Here is a 17512-nt window from a genome sequence, read left to right as displayed (position 1 = left end):
CATGTATGTATTTTGACATCAAATGACTATGCAACAAACGATTTCATTGGCTGGTAAAAATAACGACGACCAATCAAATCTGATCTTGTTTAAATTTAACTAGCTCAATTTTTCATCGGCAATCTCCGTATTGTAATTGTTTTGATTCGTATATTTCCCATTTTGTGCAAACAGGTCTGAGACGGACAAATTTATTTAAAATAATATATCAAGCATTATCAAGCAATGTGCACACGCTAATTAATGAGGCATGCACACACACCCTTCCCGATTTCTCATCGGATTTAAGTCATTCAGAAAAATGACATCGGAGATCGCCGAAAATACGGAATTCCGTCAAACATAAAATTTTAGTAATCATATCACGGGAGGTGATATTTACATAAATACTAAATGTCATCCCTTAATACTTCACAGATTGTGAACAAAATACCTGTTTCAACGAAGCACACCGATAATTGTATTCATCTTCTTTTCTTTGTTTTGAAATACGAGTTTATGTTACAAAATTTCTCAATTTCCTTGTTCAAGGCCGCCATTTCGTCCTACTTCCGGTCGGTTAGTTTTGTAAATAGGTCAGATTGATACAGATGTTTTCTGGACAAAAATGTTGACACAAGACTGATTGATATGCATTATTTAATGATTTGAATTGTATGTTTATGATCAGAATGAAATATAATGACATAAATCGTTCAGCAGATTCAGTAAAACCAGCGTACACAAGTTGAAATATATGATTTTACCCGCAAACCGGAGGAAGAATTTAAGTAATATCCGTACTGTGAATTAAACTTTTATCTTAATCAGCTTTTTTGTGAAAAAAATACAACATTTTTGTTTACTTTCGTTTCTTTGTGCAATATCTTACACAATAAAATGTGCAAGTCAATGTCAAGAACCAAAATATATTACATTTTATTTCGGAAATGACACAGTCTCCTTTCTGGTGGTGTTACGAAATTAATGGAAGAATCTATTATTAAATGGGGAAATCAACTTCACTTTAGCTCTGAAATTTGGGCTATTCTGATTGACTTTGTTTTGAATTAACATTCACATCCAACAACATTTTCATCTTTCTAATGCTTTAACAGAAAAATCCTCATCTGTTGAGACAAAAGATACAAGATACACTTTTTCAATTTATCCCTACAAAGACAGTCTATACAATCTTGCAATTAAAAAAAACCCTTTAACCCCCAAAACAGAGACCAATTTTCAACTCTAGACCATAATTTGAATATACGTTGTAGAATCCAACAAGCTTATGCCTTGTGAGAAATATCTAAGCTCTAGCCCTTTCCATTTTGAAGTATAAGACCTTTTAAGTTTTTTCTTTTAGTTGCCATAGCAACCAGAGTTTAGCATGGAATAGCATTCTTTGAACAATTTTGATAGAGCTTCATACAAGGAGTATTCCTGCCAAGTTTCATTAATATTGGCCAAGTGGTGTTTTAGAAGATGTCGTTTAAATAAAATGTGGACGGACGCGGGACACCGGACGCCATTTGATTGGCCATCCTAAAAGCTCATCTGCACTATGTGCAAGGTGAGCTAAAAACATAAATATGAAACAATTATCTACAGCACAGGTGTTCTATTCGGCGCGTATGTAACCCTCCTACCTCTGCAAAACCATGTAAACTTCAGTATCTGTCATTTGAAGCATTAATCACAACAAAATTAAATGAAAATTGCAGCCTCGGATTGTCTGAGTAGTTTCAAATGTTATTGTAGCATTATGTTGTAAAAGTTGTAAAAATTATACAGCAACAATTAACAATTTCTTTAAACAACATCTCAAAATAGAGAAAAACAGAATCCCTTAAGAAAGACCAACACGGCAAAATTGAAAATGTTGCAGGCTCGGTTTGATTGAGCCTGTTCATGGACGGTACTGGAAAGTGGAAGTTACCGTCCACGCCCGGGCCCTAGCACCGGCTTAAGCAAAATTCAACATTTAAACACGAAACATGGTGAAATTTTGAATTTAGAGACATCCGCAGATGTGTTCATACGGCGATTATCATGGAACCTTCAATGTGACACAGTAGTGCCATTTCATGAAAAGCGACGTATGGTCCCCAAGTAAAAGAATGCGTGTGCCCTAAACGAGAAAACAATGGGCGGAACTAAATAAAATGGGATTTTGAAAAGGGATCTGAGGTTATAAATCCTGCGTTTTACAGACACTACATCAAAAGACAAATTTTATAAGCAGGCAACATACCCTAAGGGTGATTATACAGTATTCAAGTAGGAATACTGGAACCACCCAAGTTGAAAAATGCCAAATAGAAGAAACTATAAATACCACATAACATGTATACACAACGATTATGTCGTGCTGAACGATGTTCAAGGATCGAAAATATAACATCTTTGATTAAATGTACGGGGAGACTTTTTACGGCCGCCACACGGCACAAATAACACTGATGTGACCATAAAGTAGAGAAAAACAGAATCCCTAAGGAAAGACCAACACGGAAAAATTGAAAATGTTGCAGGCTCTGTTTGATTGAGCCTGTTTATGGACGGTACTGGAAAGTGCAAGTTACCGTCCACGCCCCCTAGGACCGGCTTAAGCAGAATTCAACATTTAAACACGAAAAATGGTGAAATTTTGAATGTAGAGACATCCGCAAAGTTATAATGCACAGTTACCAAACTTTACACGAATGATCTTGGGTGGTCCCCTGCCAAAGTTGTTCAAATGGTTACGGTCTGTTGCATAAGTAGGCCACGGGGCTAGAAAAGGAGTTTAAAAAAATGTACACTTAAATCTTCTTGTCTGAAAGTACAAGGCCTAGAGCTTTGATTTTTTGTTATATTGGTATATGATATCACCTATAGGTCATCTACCAAAGTTGTTCAAATTATAGCCCGGGGGATCAAAAATGGCCCCGTCCCGGGGGCCATAGGTTTTCAATATATGTATATAGTAAAAACTTAAAATCTTCTTGTCTAAAGGTACAAGGCTTAGTGCTCAGATATTTCGTATGTAATATCACCTATAGGTCCTCTACCTAGATTGTTCAAATAATAGCCCTGGGGTCAAAATTGGCCCCGCCCCAGGGGGTCATATAGGTTTTCCTTATATGTATGTAGTAAAAAACTTAAAAAATCGACTTGTTTGAAGAGCTGCGATATTTGGCATATAATATTATCTATAGGTGCTCTACCAAAGTTGTTCAAATTATAGCCCTAGGGTCAAAATTGGCCCAGCCCCAGGTAGGTCATAGGTTTTCCTTATATGTAAATAGTAGAAACTAAAAAAATCGACTTGTTTGAAGGTACAAGGCTTAGAGCTAAGATATTTGGTATATAATATCACCTATAGGTCCTCTACCAAAGTTGTTCAAATTTAAGCCCTGGGGTCAAAATTGACCTCGCTCCGGGGGTCATAGGTTTTCCTTATATGTATATAGTAGAAACTTAAAAAAAACTTCTCCTCTGAATTGACAAAGGCTACAGGTTAGATATTTAGCATGAAGCATTGTGTAGTGGAACTCTACCAAGATTGTTTAAATTATAGCCCTAGGGTCAAAATTGGCCCCGTTTGTTTGTTTGTTTGTTTCATTTTACGCCTTTTCCCAACAGTATTTCAGACATATAGGCGGGTAGTTTCCTAACCATCGTTCCTGGAGAGTTACACCAGTACTAGACTACCTTCCTCCGTGCTAAACTACCAAAGCATCTCCCGGGGATCGAACCCACGCCAGAGAGGTAACTGGATTAGAAGTCATCGACTCTAAACCCTCGACCACGGAGACAAAGGCTACAGGTTAGATATTTAGCATGAAGCATTGTGTAGTGGAACTCTACCAAGATTGTTCAAATTATAGCCCTAGGGTCAAAATTGGCCCCGCCCCGGGTCATAGGTTTTCCTTATATGTATATCCGCCTATATGACTGAAGTATTGTTGGGAAAAGGCGTAAAATGAAACAAATAAATTATATGTATATAGTAAAAACTGTACCCATCCACAAACTTTAACCTTTACAAGCTTCCTACTCAATCCGTAAACTTTATTATATGTAATTTATTTTGTAAATATGTGGATTATAAATAAAATATTGTTTAAACTAAACTTTATTGTCTTAAAACATCAACTCCAGTTTTGTATATTTTTAAGAACTGGTTACTTCACTTTTGTATATCAATTCAATTTAGTACTCAGGTGAGCGCATTGGGGCCAATGACCCCCTTGTTTAATATTTTTGTGGGAAATAGTGGAAATTGAATTGAAAGTATATATCAAATATAAAACATATTTCAAATGAACAATAATGCAGTTTACAAGGTTTTGGAGAGGACGGAGGGTTGTAGAGTATGTAAGGGGGGGGGGGTGGAGGTAGTGACCAATCAACGCGTCGAACACCTGTGATCTACAGAATATGATTAAATCACCTAACTTAATCACTGAGCATGAATTGCTTTATTTATATTCTTTTTCAGTATAAAAAACAAAGGTGATGACTTCGTACAAAAATGATGGGGACTGTGTTCCTGTTCAATCCATGCCCAATGGCGTCTTTATACCGTCGAATGGACAAATGAATGGACATTTTATTTATGCTGGTAAGATACAATTTTACACTTAAATAGGTGTTTATGCATTCAGTATCTGACAAGTAAGAATGTCAATAATTTCGTAAACTAAAACTTTTCGTGTATCACATAAAGCATCATAAAGCAATCGTGCCAATTAACAATGTGTTTTTAAAAGTAGTCCTCTGTTTCATTTAGGTGATCAGATATGCATTCGTGAAATGCCGCAACAATGGAGGCCAACCAAATGGAGTAGAGAAGTACATACGTTTTGCTTAAAAACCGCAATATATCAAAAATAGAATAGTTTGTTTTTATTAGATAATGTATCTCAAACTAGAACTCCATGAGTCGGATGTGTCGCCTTGTGAACAACAGTATAGCTGTCACTTAGGCACTTTCTTGTTAAATATAGGTTATATATAAACACGACTCTTACAATATACATGGACCTTGAACTTTAGTCGCATTTGAACTGATTGTAAAAATGCTACATCAGGATTGATGTAGAATGAATAGCTTTATTGTGTTGGAGAAATGACCCGGACAAAAATAAAGTGTAATAATTAACATAGGGCAATAAATCATGAAGTACATAGTAACGGTTCTTATATATGCAATGCTCTTTTTCTCAATGAGATATATCATCCTATGAAGTTTCAAGTCCATAGCTTTTATAGTTTAGGTGAAATGGCCGGGACAAAATTAAAAGTATTATATTATAAACAAAGAGCAACAACTCAAAAATTAAGAAGCGCAGAGTATCCGTTTTTAAGCACTGCACTTTTTCATAATGAGATCTGTCATCCTATGAAGTTTCAAGTCCATAGCTTTTATAGTTTAGGAGAAATGGCCCGGACAAAAATAATAATGAAAATTAACAAAGGGCAATTACTCAAACACATACGTGCAGAGTACCGGTTCTTGTGCACTGCTCTTTTTCTTAATGAGATCTATCATCCTATGAAGTTTCAAGTCCATAGCTTTTATAGTTTAGGAGAAATGGCCAAGACAAACATAAAGTATGGAAATTAACAAAGGACAATAACTCAAAAAATAAGAAATGCAAATACCGGCTTTTGTGAACTGCAATTCTTCTAAATGAGATCAATCATCCTATGAAACTTCAAGTCCATAGTTTTGATAGTTTAGGAGAAATTGCGATACAACAACACATTTTAAAAAGCATAATTTGAAGCTAATGCTTTTCTAACCATTTTAAAACGTGGTAATGGAAAAATGCAAGCATGTCGTAATGATCAATATTTACAGAAAGAGAAAACTTGTCAAAACATTCATTCATAGATCTAGAAAATTTGAGATTGATGCACTTACTTTCGCGCTAATTTTTCAAACATTTTGACGGATAACACCTTTATGTACTTTATCTGTTAGTCAAAAGTTATGTAAAGTTTCATCAAACATTGAAAGAGAGAGGCAGGACATGTCAAAATGTGAAGACAGAATCTTGTTATTTAATGTGTGTTCTACTTAACATTTACAGTATGTACGATTAGAACTCTAACAACGGTATAATCGAAATTGCTAAATGTTGATTTTTGTAATTGTCATCACTTTCAAATTATATTTCTCTTTATTTTGTAATAGCATCTAGATTGTATGAAAGACGATTTAATTAGGTTTACACCAAAAGAAGATCCGTCAGTCACACGCACACGGATATTGATGATTGGACTTGTTGGCGCGGGAAAATCCAGCTTCTATAATACCATTGACTCCGTATTCCGGAATCGTATAACTCAGCGCGCAACTTGTGGTAGCGCAGAAGAAAGCCTTACAAAAAATGTAAATAATTGTTTTCTTAACCTGTTGACTATGTAAAATCAATTTCAAAGAACACGCAAAATTTAGTTTTCTTGTTCTCATGTTTTCATTTAACGACTACACATAAAGTTTATAATTTTAGTTTATTTGTGTATTTTGAATTCCAAGTGTCATAATCCTCGTCGCATGCAGATCGTTACCATTGTCACTATGAAAGTATAATTATGTATCACACTTAATCCTTAAAATTTCAAATGAAATATCTAAAAGTATCTTCATTATTTAAGTATAACACCTACGCTATAAAAGATCAAAGTGGTACAGACATGAACTTCTGTTTATGTGACACACGCGGAATGGAAGAACTCAATGGTCTTCATCATGATGACTGCAAATATTTATTGGATGGACACATAAAAGACCACTACGAGGTATTGCTACTTTGCAATTGTCAAAATACATGTTATAAGATTATAGAATACTCATTCAAAATTCCATTTTATTTAGTTCCGCACATTGTTTACTCGTTTAGGGCACAGCTTTCTATTAGCTTGGGATCATATGCCGCTTTTCATGGAATGGCACTAACAGGTCACATTGAAGGTTCCATGATAACTGCCGTATGAACACATCTGCGGATATTTCTAAATTCAATATTTTACCATTTCCTACTTAAATGTTGAATTTTGCTTAAGCCGGTGTAAAGGCATGGACGGTAGTTTGCACGTAACAGTACCGTCCATGAACAGACTCAATCAAACCGAGCCTGCAACATTTTCAATTTTGTCGTTTTGGACTTTCTGTAGGATTTCTGTTATTTTCTCTATTTTATTGCCACATCAGCGTTTTTTTTGCCGTGTGGAGGCTGTTAAAAGTTTCCCCGTACATTCAATCAGAGTTGTTATATGTCCGATCCTTATAGATCGTTCGGCACGACATTTTTTGTTGTGTTTATCATATATTTAAGTTTTAACTATTTGGCCATTTTCTATTTGGGTGGTTCCAATATTCCTACTTGAATAATATTGAATCATCCTTATGAAATGTTGCCAGCTTTTTAGTCCCCTACCGGTTTACCGCGATAACGCAAAATGTACGGAAAATATTTTTATGAAACTTGATATATGGATAGATGGCAGTATGGAGATTATGCATGTCTTTTTCTTTTCTTCATATGTTGAAAATTCTGGTTGCTATGGCAACAAATAGACTGAAAATATGGCAAATTTTTACACATAACCTGGATCCCGCGATAACGCAAGAGTGCTGAAAATATTTTTATGAAACTTGATATATGGATAGATGGCAGTATGGAGATTATGCACGTCTTTTTCTTTTTTTTCCTATGCTGAAAATTCTGGTTGCTATGGCAACAAATAGACTGAATTTCAAGATTTCTGATTCTAGTTTTAAAGTTTTTTCACTATAAGTTCTTTATTTCTTAAGGTATTTTCTTCAAACTTTAAATATAAGTTGCTAGTCATCAACAACATCATATGTGACAAAGTGTACAACTCTAGCACAAAATTTATCAGAATTACCTCCCTTGAACTTAAAATTTTCATGAAAAAAATATTGTTTTTTTTAATAACTTCTTTTTTTCTGAATGTATCTACTTCAAACTTCATATATATGTTTCTTATTATCACTCAACATTTGTGAGAAATTTCAATACTCTAGCAAGACTATTTCCAGAATTATGCCCCTTTTGAACTTTTTTTCGAGAATTTGGTAATTTTTACTCCAACTTCTTCAATCATGATAGGATTTTCTTCAAACTCCCACATCATAATAATATGACAAGGTTTATAAATCTAGCATCCATATTTCCAGAATTATCTCCTCCTTAAACTTTTGATTTTTCTTATTCGTTCTTTTAACTTTCATTTACTTCAAATTCAAAATAAACATTCATTATTCATACCTTCATTACTAATTGTTCTTTGTTACACTCACATCATGTATGACATCTTGCATCTTTATTTCACGAGTTATCTCTTTCTAAAAATTTTGCTTTTAAAAATGTTATATTTTGATAACAGGGATGTTTAAAAAATAACTGTAGAGTGTCCTTCATTCCGTCTGTCTGTACATAAAAACTGTTTCCTGTGATCACTTTTAAAGAACTTTTTAACAAAATTACTTAAAGTAGAAACATACGTGAATTGCCAATGGCCCTTCAGAATGTTGCTGGGGTTCTAACCGGTAGGGGACTTATGGATTGCTTGCAATACTATGATAATTGCTTGTTAACTTTGTCTTTTGACGTCTTATCAGTGATATGCAGTCTTCATCACATCTGATCCCCTTTCAAAATTTCATTTAAATAAGTTCCGCCTATTGTTTACTCGTTTAGGGCACACGCGTTCTACAACTTGTGGACCATACGCAACTTTTCATGGAATGGCTTTAGCCAGTCACATTGAAGGTTCCATGATAACCGCCGAATGAACACATCTGTGGATATTTCTAAATTCAAAATTTAACCATTTCGTAGGAGCGTGACAGTACCGTCAATGAACAGACTCATGAAACCGAGCCTGCAACATTTTCAATTTTGTCGTTTTGGACTTTCTGTGGGGATTCTAATTTTTTTATTCTATCGTATATACTAAATCAACGAAATAACATAGCAAAGTTATATAACATAGAATATTTGTAATAACCTTTTTCAAGCAAACTGCTGTTTGTTAAATGTTTTAACATTTCGATATCTTTTAATTTTGTCTTTTTTATTTAGTTTTCAACGGAGCATTCAGTTTCTTGGTGGTATTATAACGGAACGCCGTCTGCCAATGATAGAGTACATTGCATAGCGTTTGTCATTGATGCAACATCAGTGGACGTTTTATCAGAAATGGATTTAAACAAAATCAGAACATTTCAGAAACTTGCAAAGGAGAGAGGTGTGCTGTTTTGTTATCGGTGGTTAAAACGTTACGTTAAGGATGCAAATTACTAACACCTAACATTTTGCTTATTTCTGTTTTGTAACCTTTTATTTTGTTTTCTAGAAAACATGATTTACCCGAAAAAAAAAGTATTTTGCAAATCAAAGACATATTTTGTATTTTCCTTTTTTAATTAAGTGATGAATTATTTCAACATTTTCATAGAAGCATTAAAGGATGATTAACCAGAAAACACTGACCCGTTACATAAACACCGAGTAGGAGATAAATGATAAACTTAGTAAATTATTAATTTTTATATCTATAACAGGTATATTGCAGACAGTTGTTCTAACAAAGATAGACAATCTCTGTAAAGATGTGAAGAAGGATATTTCCTTAGCCTGTTCAAGCACAAATGTTGAAGAGGCTGTTCAGAAGATAGCAGACCTGCTAGGTCTTCCACGTAACAATGTCTTCCCAGTAAAGAACTACGAAAATGAAACAGAGCTTGACGACAAAATAAGTATTCTCGCCTTAGCTGCTTTGAAGCAAATGCTTTTTTTCACAGAAGATGCTTTGCAAAAGAAAAAAGAAGAGGCAGAACACGAAATATGGTTGAAACAGCCATGCAATATCCTTTAAAACGCAGCCAACCTGATTCATATAAATATACGTTATAAAAGTTAAAACAAAACTACGAAGATACATATTTAAAGAATCAGTCTCACACAGACTTTAAGTAGTACTCAATCTTCTTTTTACTTATGTAATGTTTTAGACTTTCATAAGCTGTACTTTTCACACTGAAATAAAACTGAATAGTGTGTAGAAGCTTGAACAAGATCAAATCGTCGCCAATTCAAGCTAAATATTTAGTAGGAAGACAGTGTTTGATAAAAATAATTTATCAAAAGTTTGGTTTTAAGTTTAGATTAAACCTCGCCCCGAAAGATGTTTTGAAGTTTTACTTGATGTAAAAGCAACACATGTGCAAATACTAATTGTAACATTAAATGTGAATTTTGGATGTACAACGACGGAGATATGAAAGTTATGTTAATTACGTAATCACTTACTTGTACACTTGAAATGAAGATATGGCAATAAATTATGGAAATCTTGTCAGATTTTGCACAACTATCGGTACGTAATGTTTATTTTGATAGACCTAAGGTTGTGTGGATAGAGAAAATGAAATATTCTCAAAACAGTAAAAAAAAAACAAGATGGAAATTAAATGGAAGTTTATCATGGCATTAAAAATAACATGATTTAAGAGAATAATCTCAAATGCTAGTTGAAAAAGTATTCTTTACGACAAAATAGATACGCAAACTTTTTTTCACTGCGGAAACCATTACTTTGAAAAAGAAACAACCAATCTTTTTTGGAAGGTCATCTGTACGCCCTTATCAAGATATATAGAATTACCTCCAATAAAAAATAATTCTTTCGGAAAACATCCTTTAACAATAACATATTAATTGGTTCAAAAAGCGTATTTTTAAAATCTTTTTTTTTTTTTTTAATTTGTAACTTTATTTTCTGATTTCACATACAGACATTATAACATATCTTGAAATTCACAAAGACATACAATAGTATATAAATTCATATCAGTTCACAAGGACATTACATAATTATAGTATTTTCTAAATGCATATAAACAAACCATAAGAAATTTTCAGAAACTTCTTTATTAGTTCCCTACCAGTTTAACCGGAGGGGACTTTAGGTTTACCCTCCGTCCGTCTGTCTGTATGTCTGTCTGTCAGTCCGTCTGTCAAAACTGGATCCCGTGATAACGCAAAAAGTACTGAAAATATTTTTATGAAACTTGATATATGGATAGATGGCTGTATGGAGATTATGGACGTCTTTTTCTTTTCTTCCTATGTTGAAAATTCTGGTTGCTATGGCAACAAATATTCTGAAAATATGGCAAATTTAACATATAACTGGATCCAGTGATAACGCAAAAAGTACTGAAAATATTTTTATGAAACTTAAAACATGGGTAGATGGCAGTCTTGCGATTATGCACATCTTTTTCTTTTCTTCCTATGTTGAAAATTCTGGTTGCTATGGCAACAAATAGACTGAATTTCAAGATTTCTGATTTAAATTTTTCAGCTTTTTCACTATAAGTTCTTTATTTCTTAAGGTGTTTACTTCAAACTTTAAATACAAGTTTCTGGTCATCAACCACATCATATGTGACAAGGTTTACAACTCTAGCACAAAAATTATCAGTATTACCTCCCTTGAACTTAGAATTTTTATGAAAAAAATGTTGTCTTTTATAAGTAACTTCTTTATTTCCTAATGTATCTACTTCAAACTTCATATATATGTTTTTTATTATCACTCAACATTTTGGAAAAGGTTAAATACTCTAGCAAGACTATTTCCAGAATTATGTCCCCCTTGAGCTTCCCCCCTTTTTTGAGAAATTGGTATTCTTTACTCCAACTTCTTCATTTCTTATAGGATTTACTTTAAAATCCCACATCGTAATAATATGACAAGGTTGTATAAACATAATTTCCTTACCAGGCAGGGAAACTTAACACATTACTGTGATATTTACAAACTTAGAACTCAAAAGATTTAAGTTAATTCATGTCATTCATTCACTGGTAAAATTGAATGACCAATGGCCCATCAGAATGTTGCTGGGGTTCTAACCGGTAGGGGACTTATGGATTGCTTGCAATACTATGATAATTGCTTGTAATTTATAGTTAATATTTGACCTATTCTCTATTTTACCGTAAACGAATATGGTAATGTTTTTTTTAGCTCGTAAAATCAAAAATGAACATTGATTTCCCTGTAAACAAACCATTCTCTGAAACTGTTACAGTCTAAGTCTTAAGTTCGAATGAATATTCAATAGAACCTTTTCTGAATATATAGATAATTTAACATGTTCTGAGACCTTGTTACAAATTCACAAGTACATACAATATATTATAATCATATAAAATTCTTAATCATTATAAAAGACATTAAACAAAAGTTGATATTTGGATATATATCTATTACTTATACAGAACTAAGAAAACAAAGATGGCTAGAGAGAATATTACATCCATTTACTGGAAAAGAAAAAAAACAACAACAATAATATACCTTCTGAACAGTCATGAATAGTGACTAATATCTTTGTTAAAATTATTATAGTATATATACCTTGTTATAATGATTTGCCTGTAATTCCAGATTGAAATTTATTTTTATACAAAAGAGTTATCTAAAATATGAAAAAAACATATGCATTAAGGGGTCAATTTAAATCTTAGAATTATCTACATGAACTCAAGCAGACAGATACTATTCTTGCATAGTTCTAACAATATAAGATGTTAAATGCATAGTTCTAACATAATCATATGGATGTTTAAAGCTTGAAGAAAAAAAATAAGGAAAATAAAGGTTCAAGAGTGTCAGGTGGAAAAAACATTTAAAGATGGAGCAAACCAATAACCAATAATCAAGCGAACCATGATTTAAACAAAAATCACAGCATTAAGTTATACATTAATTAAACGCATATATAATAAAAGTAAACAAATATACTACCTGTCCTGTGTCGGTGTAAGTGATGCTAGTGGGGCCCAAATTATATTAAACTTATTTAGATTAAATATTCTAAATATTCTGCTTAAAAATAGGAAAAGAAATGCTTTTTAAAAGATGAAAAATCAGGTACTGTCATTTTCATCTTACTCTGATATATATAGTATTTAGCAAGGCATGGCTGTCATGTCTATTTCTAGTGACATACTGGATTTTTCAAATATCTAAACCTTGCCATTCAATAGTCGTAGTTTCCTTACTGATTATTTAAAGATTGATTTGTATTCAAGACTTCAAAAATTTTTGAAACACAATGTCCGGTAAAATGAGTTTTCTACACGATTTTTTTAATCTTATAATACCCTACTTAAAAGACACATTTCTACGGTCAAATGTTTAATTTCATAATTTAAACTTTAATTTCATAAAAGATACTGATAAAAAAATTCTTATTTTGTCCGGTAATATGTAGGATCCCAGTAGTACTTCATGTTATATTAAGTTTTGACATTCGATTTCTTTTTTTTTTTTTTTGCAAATTGTTTACTAAATAAATCAAATATGTTTACGAAATGTAATAATATTAATTGAAAGATTTTGTTAAAGACATACTTGTGTCATTCGGATATTTTTTTATTAAAGTTTACATTGTTTACAACAAAATTATAAAAAAAAATCCGCCAAAACAATACAGTCCAATACTAAGAGATTAATACACGGCAGAGTAGGGCCGGAAGGTAATGTGATAATCGGTCCGCAAAATGAATAATGGCCCCGAGGGCTTCAACCCGATGGCATTATTCATTTAAGGGCCGATTATCACCTTCCGGCCCTACTTTGCCGTGTATTAATGTATTTAATCTAATAGTAGCATTAAAAAAATACTTTGAAGTTCTTTCGTTGAAATTCTTGTCTACACTTTTACTGTTCTGTAGAGATGTTTACTGTTTGTGTGTTCAAAGCAGTAGAATCTAGAAGCAAGTTTTATTTTTCAATTTTTTTCGGAATTAATTTGTCGTATTATTTATTCAAATTTCAATAGTAACAAAAATGTATTTGTACGAAATACGCTTAAGCTCTCATAATAAAATAAAGCGATTCGTGCTGACAACCTACTTTCACTTTTACAGTTAACTGTTTGATGACGTAAAATATGACGTCATTGTTTCAGTTTGTGCACGTGCACATGTTCTGCGGGCTGATAACTAGTTCTCGGCCCCGGGCCGCAAACTCATAATATGTCACGTGACACTCATAATCAGTTGAAATCATAGGCAATTTTGTTACTATATATAGTAACAAGTGTATTAAAATAAAATACATAACGTCTTTCTCATTTATGACAGGCGATGTTGCGAGCATTAGAATACAATATGAAAGTCTGAAACGTGTAGAAAGTTTAGTGGAAGCTTTTAAAAACTCACAAATAAACCAACAAACTCTCAACAGTATAAGAAATGCCATGAATGAAAATGATGCCCGTAAGCTTGGTAGTGGTATTGTAGCAGGTAGCAGACCAAGTTATATGAGGGTGCTTATTACACTTATAGGGTAAATCATTATCTTACTGAATCGATATTAATTATTGGTTGAAACTCTTTTTTACTAACATCATTATCTTTAATCATGTTAAAAATAAAAGCACTCAGATTATGGCAAATTGATAGAAAGCACTTACAATTATTTAACATTTTACTAATATCAAATGACAGACTTTACGCTAAGATTATGAATTTCTTTTAACGTGACTGTTACACTCGTGATGGTTACTTTGTTATTTGTAATGAATTTATATGCTATGCCTATACACGAGTATATTAATGAGTTTATCTATTAATGAACAAATCTTATTTTTCAGCCGAATGTATAAAAATGATTTTAGGAACCGAAAGGACTACTTTGCTCGTATTTTTCTACTCCCCTTGTTTATGGCGTTCATAATTATACATGTATTTTTGGGAAGGCTTAAACACAACAGACAAGTATTCAGCACTTCATGGGAATCATTAACAGTATTGCACTTTGTACGTATAATCATTTACTTGCAAAAACATTTACACATATCATGCAGAAATCAGTAAAAATAAGTGTTCATTCAATAATTACGTAACATTTATTGTGATATATTTTGAACAAGACATACTTGTTGTCTGATTATATGACATATCATTCTTGAAATATTTTTTTTCTTTAAAACATATTAAGTTGAAAAAACGAGAGGATCAGGATGAATAAAGATAGGGCAAAATGTTCAACAAAACTTATACAAATCTATACGAAGACCAGATGTTTGTTATGCTTCGTATATTTTTGTTGATGCATACCAACGTTTAAATCTATTATTGTCAACATAATCGGCTCAATTTTCAGTTTTATGTTTGCGGGATTTATACTACCGTGAGAGTCGAGACGGATTGTACGGACCTGCGACATTCTTGATAGCGTACTCCATACATGTCATACCCTTCAATATTGTGTCGAGTGCCATATTTAGTAGTATTATATACTGGTATGATAAAAGTTTATATAAATCACAATTTCCACAGGCTAGTATTTTAGACTGTATTTACTTCTTGCTTGTGTATCTTTTAAAGTACAAATAGCGGTTGATATAACAGGACGGTAAATTTTTCTTAGACAAAAGTAAATTGCATTTTAACTATAATATGCACAATGAGTGATTTGATTAAGCACAAATGCTTCTTTTTTTTATCTAATTGTAAAAGTACTATTTACATATTTTGTAGGATTTCTTTCCCCTTTCACATTTACAGGGTTTGTGGGATATACCCAAGTGCTGATATGTTTGGAATATTTACTCTCGAGGTGTTCGATCATACTGCATTATTGGGGAGAAATATTGACTGTTGCCTGTCTGGGAATGTTTATGAATCCAAATTTAGCCAATAGTGTTGCTGTTCTGCTGCAGTCAGTTGCTGTCATTACAGCGTCCGGATATATAAAGTATGATCTAAATTTGAGTGACAAAAACTAAAGTCTTTGATCGGAAATTTTGCAAAATCTATTCAAGTTAACATTTGTTGAAACATTTCCTTGACAATAACGGAAAATGAGTTAAATTTGCGATTACTTTCATCTTAGTTCATTAAGAGAAATAGATAAGGTTATATATTTAAAAGAATATAGTTGAACATATATCATTTCTTTATCGTCAAAGTAATTTAACAAAAGCTTTGTTAGTGAGCTTTCCTACTCGTCAATTTTGGAAATTTCAATAAATGACATGGTCTGTGACCGTAACGACGTTTTAAAAGCGATGCTATTCAATGTTAGAAAAGGAACAGATGAATAAGATATCAATGATTGTTTGAAAGGTTTTTTTTTTTTAAAGTGTATTATTATTAATATTATATACTATTTTCTTTGATGAATAAAACTCACATTTTGTCCAGTGTAACTTTTTAATTTTTCCAACCTCTGTAAAATTTATTATATTTCCTTTTCAGAACATTAGATACCCTGGTTGAACCAATGGAGTGGTTAAGTTACATACTTATACATAGATATTCTGCAGCCATCTTTGTAGCAAACGAGTTTAAAGACCTTGACTTTGACTGTGATCGAAATGGTAAGTTTGAAGACATTTTCATACAATAAGAAATGACTGCCAATGCTCCGATACCTTATCCAAATAAAGGTGCTACGTGTTTTTCTAATTTCTTTCTGTAAAAAAAAGAATGAAAATCGTAAAGTCATCCCAAGCAAAATATTAAAATCACAGATCAAGTCTCATTAATAATATCAGTATAACTTGAAATAATCTATATTTCCTACTTTATCTATTTCTGCTTTATACGAACTACATAGAATTATGAATTTATAGTACCAAACATATCTTATACAATTCAGTTACGTTGAATTGTATTGAAAGTGGAAATGATTACCTAAACAAATATTACCCTGGTGCTGTGGATGATATTGCGAACAACTTCGGGTATTTAGCAGCTTATTTGGCAGGGACTCTAATATTTGCTATTATTGTCTTCAAATTATCTTGTTTACGAAATTTACATTGACACATTTGTAAAAAATTGTGTAATAATGCATCTTGTCAAATGTGATATATTTTATATTGACCAAGATTAATGGTCAGTTATGTTACTTGCTAGATATTTTTATGAAATGAAAGAAAAAAAGTAAACAGATTTGAATTAAAGTATGTTGTGTTTATCTTCTATCAAAGCGGTACTGCAATAAAACAATAACAATTCTCTAGTGAACTTAAAACGAAGACCCTTAAGTGTTTTCTTGAAGAATTTACCATAATAACTGGCAAAAAGCAGATTGAAGCACTGATCTTTTCCTTATCAAATAGTTCTTATATTAAGTAATATCTTGTGCATTATAAATAATCGGACAAGCAGATTGCGTATGAATTTGGAAGAGTAAGACTAAAATTGACCCCCCCCCCCGAGGAAGTCACATGATTTTTGATTGACTCATCTTGGAAAGCCTTTTTTGAAACTTCTTGTCCGAAATCCCAAATGTTAGAACCTAGGTATTTAGTGTGTTGTTTTGTCAAGTAGAATATTATCAAGTTTTTTAAATTATGATCTAGAATTTAACATTTACCCTACCATGGTGTAACATTTTACATTCACTTGGACAGCATGATAAAAAATATTTTCTCCCGAGATACTAAAATTCACAACACCCACAGGTCTGGTTTGTA

The 17512-nt window shown here is 32.4% G+C and overlaps 2 protein-coding genes across 4 annotated transcripts in view; both read left to right on the top strand.

Moving 5' to 3' along the window:
- Positions 1 to 17512, top strand: part of LOC132718514 (interferon-induced protein 44-like) — a 43962-nt gene that overhangs the window by 16319 nt on the left and 10131 nt on the right. The window contains exons 2-7 of one of the 3 annotated variants that reach the window (XM_060702214.1): positions 4466 to 4588; positions 4757 to 4818; positions 6167 to 6364; positions 6631 to 6774; positions 9084 to 9249; positions 9566 to 10383. In XM_060702214.1, coding sequence (XP_060558197.1) covers positions 4483 to 4588; positions 4757 to 4818; positions 6167 to 6364; positions 6631 to 6774; positions 9084 to 9249; positions 9566 to 9879 — 990 coding nt within the window. In that variant the 5' untranslated portion in view covers positions 4466 to 4482 and the 3' untranslated portion in view covers positions 9880 to 10383. Of the gene's footprint in view, positions 1 to 4465; positions 4589 to 4756; positions 4819 to 6166; positions 6365 to 6630; positions 6775 to 9083; positions 9250 to 9565; positions 10384 to 17512 lie in introns of those variants that run through there. The other 2 variants (XM_060702216.1, XM_060702215.1) reach the window with 2 other exon arrangements.
- Positions 14886 to 16996, top strand: LOC132718516 (uncharacterized). The gene is made up of 4 exons (XM_060702220.1): positions 14886 to 15328; positions 15594 to 15783; positions 16287 to 16408; positions 16690 to 16996. Exons 1-4 carry the CDS (start codon positions 15274 to 15276, stop codon positions 16854 to 16856), a joined length of 534 nt encoding a protein of 177 aa, XP_060558203.1. The 5' UTR covers positions 14886 to 15273; the 3' UTR covers positions 16857 to 16996.

The sequence above is a fragment of the Ruditapes philippinarum genome, unplaced genomic scaffold (assembly GCF_026571515.1).
Source record: "Ruditapes philippinarum isolate M1 unplaced genomic scaffold, ASM2657151v2 ctg386_1_1_1_1, whole genome shotgun sequence".
In the NCBI taxonomy this organism is placed as follows: Eukaryota; Metazoa; Mollusca; class Bivalvia; order Venerida; family Veneridae; genus Ruditapes; species Ruditapes philippinarum.
This window is presented reverse-complemented; position numbering and strand designations above follow the sequence as displayed.

What these genes read in the sequence shown, in the direction of transcription:
- LOC132718516 (XM_060702220.1), top strand. Translation starts at nt 15,274, where the DNA reads ATGTCATACCCTTCAATATTGTGTCGAGTGCCATATTTAGTAGTATTA. An exon ending in TTTAGTAGTATTATATACTG is followed by an intron (nt 15,329 to 15,593) that starts GTATGATAAAAG and finishes TCACATTTACAG; the next exon opens with GGTTTGTGGGATATACCCAA. An exon ending in ACAGCGTCCGGATATATAAA is followed by an intron (nt 15,784 to 16,286) that starts GTATGATCTAAA and finishes TTTCCTTTTCAG; the next exon opens with AACATTAGATACCCTGGTTG.